A 9618-nucleotide genomic window follows, 5' to 3' on the forward strand; every position below is an offset into this window, starting at 1 on the left:
TACAGATGTGCACCACAATGCCTGGCTAATTTTGTATTTTTTAGTAGAGACAGGGTTTCATCATGTTGGTCAGGCTGGTCTTGAACTCTTGACCTCAGGTGATCCACCCACCTCGGCCTCCCAAAGTGCTGGGATTATAGGCGTGAGCAACTGCACCCAGCCCTGTCATATCCACCTCTTATTCCCAGGTGGCCTCATCTGTACCCTAGCCCACAGCAGGTCCTCAGTAACTGGAATGAATTTGGAATATTTGGATGGTCAGAATACTTCAAAGAACATCTCCCTTCATTGTATTTGAAATTTTACAGGCAAATTCATGCTGGGCCAGTTTTTACTAAACAGAAACCTTTACACAGCTGTGATCCCTTGTATCCATTTTTGATTGCTGCCATAATAAATCACCACAATTTAGAAGCTTAAAACAACACTAAGTTATTATCTCGCGGTTCTGTAGGTCAGAAGTCCTCGTACAGAGTGGCTCACAGGGTCCCCTGATTAGGGTCTCCCAAGGCCACAATCAGGTGGCAGGGCTGCGTTTCTTTCAAGAGGCTCCAGGGATGAATCCACTTCCAAGCTCATCCAGGTTGTTGGCCACATTTCATTCTTTGTCATTGTGGGGCTGATGTTCCTCTTTCCTGGCTGTCGGTGGAGAACCTCTCAGTTCCTCAAGGCCACTGCATTCCTTGTCCTGTGGCCCTCCCGCCATCTTCAGACCAGCAATTGCTTGTGGAGTCCTCATAACTCCAGCTCTCCGACCTGACCTTCAGCCACATCTCTTCTGCCTCTAGCTGAGGAAAGTTAAGGGCTATGTGATTATACTGGGCCCAGTCAGATAATCCAGCATAAGCTCCCTATATATATATATATATATATATATATATTTTTTTTTTTTTTTTTTTTTTTTTTTTTTTTTGAGACAGCATCTTGCTCTGTCTCCCAAGTACAGTGGCACAATCATGGCTCACTGCAACCTCTGCCCGCCCCGGTTCAAGCAATCCTCCCACCTCAGCCTCCCAAATAGCTGGGACCACAGCCACGCACCACCACAAAAAAAATAATTTTTGTATTTTTTGTAGAGATGGGGTTTTGCCATGTTGCCCAGGCTGGTCTTCAATTCTTGGGCTCAAGTGATCTGCCGGCCTCAGCCTCTCCAGGTGCTGGGATTACAGGTGTGAGCCACCGTACCCATCAGCTTCTTCTGAAGAATGGGTTCACACCAGCCCTTAGGTTGTAGGATCATGGTGAAGAGTGATTGCATTCATTCATGCTAAGAGCTTATCAGTGCCTGGTACACGGCATTGTCATCATTGTGATGCCAGGGGCAGGGCCCACACACCTACACCCTGGAGGGGGATGGAGATGGGTCCCAAGATCTGGGATCTGGTCTTCAATTTGGTAGGCCCAGAAATTGAATTTTCTGCTCACCCAGCTAGTCAGTGTTAGAGCCATGATTCAAACCCTGGCCCCACCAGTTCCAAAACCCCCTGTATACCAGGAGGTCCAGCCTCCATAGACACTATCCCTGCTGCCTCCTTCAGTGGCAGTTGGGCTGGTGTCCCTCTGAGTCACCGCTGGCAGGAGGGAAACCCTTGGATTCACAGAGTGATATGCTTAGGGAATCACCCTCCTTTAAGCCTTGGGAGAGGAGAACTCCCCTAAGTGTACAAAGCGTGTACACAGACCTTGTTGCCTCTTCCCTTCACTGCAGCCCTATGAGGTATGAATGAATGATTCCTATTTCCAAATGTGGTTAACTGAGACCCAGAGAGGATGGGGAAGAAGATGCAAACTGGATTAAATACCCCAATGTTCTCTTTTGTCTGTTCGTTTGAGACAGTCTCACTCTGTCACCCAGGCTGGAGTGCAACGGCACGATCTTGGCTCACTCCAACCTCCACTTCCCGGGTTCAAGCGATTCTTGTGCCTCAGCCTCTGAGTAGCTGGGATTACAGGCACGCACCACCACGCCCGACTAATTTTTGGATTTTTAGTAGAAACGGGGTTTCACCATGTTGTTCAGGCTGGTCTCAAACTCCTGACCTCAGGCGATCTGCTTGCCTTGGCCTCCCATAGTGCTGGGGTCATAGGTGTGAGCCACTGCGCCCGGCCAAATACCTGCGATGTTTTGAGCTCCGTGCAGGGCGCTATATGTACCTCACCTTCACGAGACCCTCCTCCCCAAGTTACTTTCCTCATTTCCTAGAGGAGAAAACAGCTCAGAGAGGGGGAGAAATGTGCTCAAAGCTCATCAGCTGGAAAAAGACAGGACGAGGAAACCTTTCCTTTTCCATCAGACACGGTCCCCTTGTGATGAGAACGTGCAGTCGGTGACTAGGGAGCTCCTCAGGGTCAAGGGTGCTCATCTCTGAATGCAGCCCCTCCCCTGCAGACCTGGCAGGGTCTGCAAATAGTGACTTTTTTTTTTTTTTTTTTTTTTTTTTGAGACAGAGTCTCACTCTATTCCCAGGCTGGAGTGCAATGGCATGATCTCGGCTCACTGCAACCTCTCTCTGCCTCCCAAGTTCAAGTGATTCTCCTGCCTCAGTCTGCCAAGTAGCTGGGATTACAGGTGCCTGCCACCATGCCCAGCTAATTTTTGTATTTTTAGTAGAGTCAAGTTTCAACATGTTGGCCAGGATGGTTTTGATCTCTTGACCTCGTGATCTGCTCGCCTCAGCCTCCCAAAGTGCTGGGATTACAGTTGTGAGCCACCACGCCCGGCCAAATAGTGACATTCTGACCATCGCCTGTGGAATAGGAGACATGCTTCTATTTGTTGAAATTGCCATCCCTCATGTAACCAGCCTGGGGAAGAACACTCAAGGGGGCATAACCCCCTCCACGGGCACAAACTGAGTCTTGGGCTCTGGTACAATCAGGGTTCTACTGAAAGCTTATCATTTCCCATTAGAGTTACCACAGCAACACGAATGTCTTCATTCATTCCCCTAGTGTATGAACAGAGCTACACCCACCCCACCTGTTCTCCCAAGCCCCCTCAAAGTCCTTCCATCTCTGAGATTCTGTGATTCAATTAATCATCACCAATGCCTGCACTGCTTTTTGTCATTTTCATTAATTCCATCTGCTGAGTCACCGTGTCCTGCTCTGGATCAGAGTGGTTATTCACAACGGTTATTCAGCCGTCGGTTGCCATGGACACCGCACAGCCTGCTTCCTTCATCACCCATTAATTCTCAACAAGGCTGGCTGTGAGCGTGGGTACCACAGCCGTTACCCAAGACCCAAGGGGAATCAAACTCTCCCAGAAAAGGAGGGGGCCTGATGACGCATGAACAGAAGCAAAATCTTTGCTCTCAACGGTGGAAAAATCAAAAACAGCCTACAACTCATTACATCCGGTCAAACCATGTGGAGGCAGCAGTTTATCGAATAAGTCAACAAAGTGCCGTTTTGTTTTCTGGTCCATCTTCGGCAAATGCTTTAGTCTGTTTGCTAACCATTTGAAGGTATACTTTGACACTGAAAAGTTGTTGGCTGGGCATGGTGGCTCACACCTGTAATCCCAGAACTTTGGGAGACCGAGCCGGGCCGATCACGAGGTCAGGAGTTCGAGACCAGGCCGCCCAACATGGTGAAACCCCATCTCTACCAAAAATACAAAAAATTGGCCGGGCGCGGTGGCTCAAGCCTGTAATCCCAGCACTTTGGGAGGCCGAGACGGGTGGATCACGAGGTCAGGAGATCGAGACCATCCTGGCTAACACAGTGAAACCCCATCTCTACTAAAAAATACAAAAAAACTAGCCGGGCGAGGTGGCGGGCGCCTGTAGTCCCAGCTACTCGGGAGGCTGAGGCAGGAGAATGGCCTGAACCCGGGAGGCGGAGCTTGCAGTGAGCTGAGATCCGGCCACTGCACTCCAGCAAGGGGGACAGAGTGAGACTCCATCTCAAAAAAAAAAATAATAATAATAATTAGCCAGGTGTGGGGGCGTGCACCTGTAATCCCAGCTACTTGGGACGTTGAGGCAGAAGAATTGCTTGAACCTGGAAGGTGGAGGTTGCAGTGAGCTGAGATCACACCACTGCACTCCAGCCTGGTGACAGAGCTAGACTTTGTCTCAAAAAAAAAAAAAAAAAAAGGTTGTTTTGCAGATTACTAGCTCCCCTGAAAGCAAAATGAAGGAGACTTGAGAGGCAGGACCCCCCAGGAATTGGCTCTGCATAGGGGGTTTGCAGGTGGTGGTGCATGGGCAGCTGACCTGGGAGATGTGGGGCAGCTACAAGCCAAACTCACACCAGCACAGAAGGCCTAAGGAGAAGAAGGCGCCGAGGGTGTTCCATGGTAGGGGGAGGGTGAAGGGGCTTCAGAGGTGACCAGGATGTGAGCCACCAGAAGGAGAGAACAGGGCCATCAGCCCACAATCCATTGCTCCTGGTAACACGTTGTATTTGCAGAGTCCAGTGGAGGGGACGGGGAATCAATACATCACCCCACATTCACACACTCATCAAACATCAGTGGATGGTGAAATCTACTTTCCCTGAATCTAAGCCCATCGGGTTCACTCCCTCACCTACCACCACCCACAAAAGTCCCTACGTAGTTTGAGAGATGAGTACCAGGCCTCTGACCCCCAGGATAGGTGGGGAGCATTGCTCCTGACCAAGGGAGCTTGGTTCCTGCCCCTTAGGTACAGCTGGAGAGCTGCCACCACCCCGCTCCAGCCCCTCACCATGAAGGTCAACTCCCCTATCCTTCCCCCACATCCTGGATGACTGACTGACACTAAATGACAGGGCGGGGCAGGACGATGGGCTGTACCTGTGCCCCACCCCATTCCTCTCGCCTGGACTCATATGGCAGGGTAGGGGTGGGGGGGCACAGTTGGGAGGGACCTCGAGGGCTTTATAAGGCAGGCCTGGAACACCAGGCAGAACAGAGACCTGAGAGGCACCAGGCCCAACCGCCACACCACACACCTCCCAGCTCTGCAGGTGAGAAAACCCAGGAGGAGAGGGGAGAGGCTGGGAAGTGGGTTGACAGGTCCTCTCCCCCATCAAGGTATCAGGCCACTGGCCAGAGTCTGGGGCTCACCCCTTGGAGTCCCCAGAGCTGGGACCCTTTCTTTATCCCAGGATGGAACTAGGTCTTGGCTCCAGTACCTACCGTTGTATTCCCAGCCTTGCCTTCCACCTGCCCTCTGTCCCAGCCGGGGCTCTGCCCTTAACCTCTCCCTTCACACTCCTCCCCTGGGAGGTGAGGAGGACTGGGGTTCTTCTCCTCTCTCTTAGGTGAGAAAACTGAGGCCCAGAGGCAAGATGTGACTTGCCCAAAGTCACAGGGATTTTTAGGCAGGGCTGGGATGGGAATCCACAGCTCCTGGATCCCACTTCAAGCCCTTTCCTAGACCACTGCCATCCAAAAGAACGTCCTATGATGCGGGAAATGTTCTTTATCTGCACTGTTCAATATGGTAGCCACTAGCCACGTGTGTGCTTGAAATGGGGTTGGTGTAAGGAAGTTTGTTGTTGTTGTTGTTGTTGTTTGTTTTTTATACAGAGTCTTGCTGTGTCACCCAATCTGGAGTGCAGTGGCGTGATCACAGCTCACTGCAACCTCCGCCTCCCAGGTTCAAGCAATTCTCCTGCCTCAGCCTCCTGAGTAGCTGGGATTACAGGCGCCTGCCATAACACCCGGCTAATTTTTTATATTTTTGGTAGAGACAGAGTTTCACCATGTTGGCCAAGCTGGTCACAAACTCCTGACCTCAAGTGATCCGACCCCCTCGGCCTCTGAAAGTGCTGGGATTACAGGCGTGAGCCACTGCACCTGGCTGTAATTTTTTAATTTAATTAATTTAAATGTAAAGAGCCACACGTGATTGGTGGCTACAACACTGAACAACCAACGTGTGGTTAGCATCTGACAGTACAGCTCCAGATCACTGAGTTTTCAAACGTTTCTTCAGCAGCAGAATTCTTTTCTTCCAAGGAAAACCTAACAGAGAACCTCATTATGAAAAACTTAATAGCCAGGCACCGTGGCTCATGCCTGTGATCACAACACTTTGGGAGGCTGAGGCAAGCAGATTACTTGAGCTCAGGAGTTCCAGACCAGCCTGGGCAACATAGTGAGACCTCATCTCTACTAAAAATAAAAACAAATAAATTAGCTGGGCATAGTAGTGCACACTTGTAGTCCCAGCTACTCAGGAGGCTGAGGTGGGAGGACCTCTTGAGCCCAAAAAGTCGAGGCTGCAGTGAGCCAGGATCACTCCAGCCACTGCATTCCAGCCTGGGAGACAGAGCAAGATTCTGTCTCACAAAAAGAAAAAAAGAAAAACTTAAAAGCAGTACTTTATTAATATAAATGTATTCTGACAAGAGAAAATTTTTATCATTTTCTTATGATAAAGCCAATCAGAATAATGAGACTAAAAGAATACAAAAATCGTGAGTCCGGGGAACAGATGACCATTTGAATTTTACGTTTGTTTGAGATTCCAGTTTAGTTCTGTATTATATCTTTTCCCCAAACTGGATTCACCCTGATACATAATTGCTAATGGTGACAGCTTAATTTTTTCTTAACTGCTTCATTATAATCACAGGATATTCCTCAGTTAAGCAAAAATGACTGGAGAACCTTTCCTCTCAGGGCCGCACAAAAAAGCAGTGTGAGCTGGCCAAGCGTTGAATGTGCTGCAGTCTCCAAAGTGATAACATGCGGTCTGTAACACAGTTGGATGTCTATGTTCCTTTGGTATTCCTATTTAAAAGTTTCACTTTTTGTTTTTGTTTTTTTGAGACAGGGTCTCACTCTGTCGCCCAGGCTGGAGTACAGTGGTGCAATCTCGGCTCACTGCAACCTCCACCTCCAGGGCTCAAGGGTTCCTCCCACCTCAGCCTCCCAAGTAGCTGGGAATACAGGTGCATGCCACCATGCCCGGCTAATTTTTGTATTTTTTGTAGAGATGGGATTCGGTATGTTGCCCAGGCTGGTCTCAAACTTGTGGGCTCAAGGGATCTGTCCTCCTCAGCCTCCCAAAGTGCTGGGATTACCATGCCTGGCCTAAAAAGTTCACTTTAAATAACAAGTCTTGGGCCAAGCACAGTGGCTCACATCTGTAATCGCGGCACTTTGGGAGGCTGAGGTGGGAGGATTGCTTGAGCCCAACAGTTCAAGACTAGCTTGGGCAACATGGTGAAACCCCATTTCTACAAAAAATACAAAAAAATTAGCTGGACGCGGTGGTGCAAGCCTGTAGTCCCAGCTCTTCTGGAGGCTGAGGTGAGAGGATCACCTGAGCCCAGGAGGTATAGTCTGCAGTGAGCAGTGATTGCACTACTGCACTGCAGCCTAGGTGACAGAGTGAGACCCTGTCTCAATAAATAAATAAATTACATGACTTAAACAACTACAGAGCCACTAACATGGCCTCAAATTCTGCAGAACAGAACCTAGGAAAACCATTGCCCTAGGATTTGACTTTCTCCAAGAGAAGCAGTGGCTGTAATAAGGGTAAGTAAAGAGAAAAAACACGAGACTTTGGGGCTGGCGTGGAACCGGCAGAAACTGGAGAATTTAACTGAAGAAATAGTCCACAACTCCACATGGAATTGCAGACTCACCTGGGCGCGGTGGTTCACGCCTGTAATCCCAGCATTTGGGAGGCTGAGGCAAGTGGATCACCTGAGGTCAGGAGTTTGAGACCAGCCTGGCCAACATGGTGAAACCCCGTCTCTACTAAAAATTACAAAAATTAGCCAGGCATGGTGGCACATGCCTGTAGTCCCAGATATTCTGGAGGCTGAGGCAGGAGAATCATTTGAACCTGGGAGGCAGAGGTTACAGTGAGCCGAGATCCCATCACTGCACTCCAGCCTGGGCAACAAGAGGGAAACTCTGTCTCAAAAAAAAAAAAAAAAAATTGCAGACTCATCAGCAGGTAGAGGCCTGGAGCCACATCGCTCAGTCCCCTGCCTCTGGGCCTATGTGGGGACAGCCTCACCCTTAAGCTAGTCCCTTCTCCCCTTTGCAGACGAGATGCAGCAACTGTGTGTGTATGTGCTGATCTTTGCACTGGCTCTGGCTGCCTTCTCTGAAGCTTCTTGGAAGCCCCGCTCCCAGCAGCCAGATGCACCCTTAGGTACAGCGGCCAACAGGAACCTGGAGCTACCCTGGCTGGACCAGCAAGGCCCAGTCTCTCACCACCGAAGGCAGCTGGGACCCCAGGGTCCCCCACACCTCGTGGCAGGTAGGAGCTGGTGACTGCCCTGCTTGCCTCACTTGGCCAGGTTTGGCCAAGGTCTCCCCAGACTGGCCCTGACTTCGGTTCCTGGAAGGCAGTCATCCTTCCCCCATTCTCGCCTTTCTCACCTCCTCAGACCCATCCAAGAAGCAGGGACCATGGATGGAGGAAGAAGAAGCAGCCTATGGATGGATGGACTTTGGCCGCCGCAGTGCCGAGGATGAGAACCAACAACCCTAGAACCAAGCTTCAGAGCCCAGCCACCTCCCACTCCACCCCAGCCCTATCCCCTAAAAACTAATCAAAAATAAACTAGTTTCCAGTGGATCAATGGACTGTGTCAGTGGTGTAGGGCAGAGGAGGGGGACTCATCGGGGGGTGAAATTGTGGCAGGGAGGAGAGCTGAGTGCCTCTTAGGGGCAGGGACCCTGGCTCCCCCAGAGCCCCACATCGAACAAGAATCCACAGGTGTGGGCGGGATAACAGATGGTAGGGTTCATAGCCAGAGTCAACTTTTTTTAATTTTTATTTTATTTTATTTTTTGAGACGGAGTTTCACTTTTGTCGCCCAGGCTGGAGTGCAGTGGCACGATCTCGGCTCACTGCAACTTCTGCCTTCCCAGTTCAAGCTGTTCTCCTGCCTCAGCCTCCCAAGTGTCTGGGATTACAGGTGCCCGCCACCACACCTGGCTAATTTTTTTGTAGTTTTAGAGGGGATGGGGTTTCACCATGTTGGCCAGGCTGGTCTTGAACTCCTGACCTCAGGTGATCCGCCCGCCTCGGCCTCCCAAAGTACTGGGATTACAGGCGTGAGCCACTGTGCCTGGCCTCAGAGTAAGCTTTTTAAAAGATAAACCGTGTCACTCTCGGTTTTAACCTTGCAATGTTACCTAATGCACTTAGAATACAACCTGAACTCCCTGTCACAGCCCTGAAAGCTAGCCCCGAGGTTCTCCTCCCACTCTGCCCCACGTGGCTTCCTCCTCTTCCTCCTCTCGAGCTTATGCAGACGTGCCATGTTCTCTCTTTCTCAGAGCCTCCGACTTTGCCGTTCCCTGTGCCTGCAATGCTCTTCCCCAGGCATGAATATGGTGGGCTCCCCTTTCCTCCTTAGCTCTTGGGTGAAATGCCTCTTACTGAGAGACCGACCCCTTCTGCTCCTCACCCTTCACACATAGACCCAGTTATTCTCTACCATGGGTCAAATAAAAGAGAAAAAAATCAAGCTTTTTAAAGAATGAATGCTAGTTTTATTCAGAAGTCTTAGAGAGGACTATAGATTGAGGCCTCCAGCCCAGGAGCAGACTCTGGCACGATGTTTCAGCCCACTGCTTATATACAGCTGGGGGCTGAAGGTGGAGGTTCTGTATATGCAAAATCCCATCAGACTTGCTCAGAATTA

At 50.2% G+C, this 9618-nt stretch overlaps 1 protein-coding gene across 2 annotated transcripts; it reads left to right on the forward strand.

Annotated features, from left to right (window-relative positions):
* Positions 1–4898: 4898 nt before the first annotated feature.
* On the forward strand, positions 4899–8543 carry GAST (gastrin). 2 transcript variants are annotated; one of them, XM_045374849.2, is made up of 4 exons: positions 4899–4959; positions 7418–7486; positions 8007–8222; positions 8353–8543. In XM_045374849.2, exons 3-4 carry the CDS (start codon positions 8012–8014, stop codon positions 8454–8456), a joined length of 315 nt encoding a protein of 104 aa, XP_045230784.2. In that variant the 5' UTR covers positions 4899–4959; positions 7418–7486; positions 8007–8011; the 3' UTR covers positions 8457–8543. The 2 variants fall into 2 exon arrangements, with proteins under 2 accessions (XP_045230784.2, XP_005584249.2); XM_005584192.3 differs by lacking the exon at positions 7418–7486.
* The last annotated feature ends 1075 nt before the right edge of the window (positions 8544–9618 follow it).

This window comes from Macaca fascicularis, chromosome 16, assembly GCF_037993035.2.
Source record: "Macaca fascicularis isolate 582-1 chromosome 16, T2T-MFA8v1.1".
Classification (NCBI taxonomy): Eukaryota; Metazoa; Chordata; class Mammalia; order Primates; family Cercopithecidae; genus Macaca; species Macaca fascicularis.

Coding starts and splice junctions, on each gene's coding strand:
- GAST (XM_045374849.2), top strand. CDS start 8,012: ATGCAGCAACTGTGTGTGTATGTGCTGATCTTTGCACTGGCTCTGGCT. Junction 8,223..8,352: donor TCCCCCACACCTCGTGGCAG/GTAGGAGCTGGT, acceptor TCACCTCCTCAG/ACCCATCCAAGAAGCAGGGA.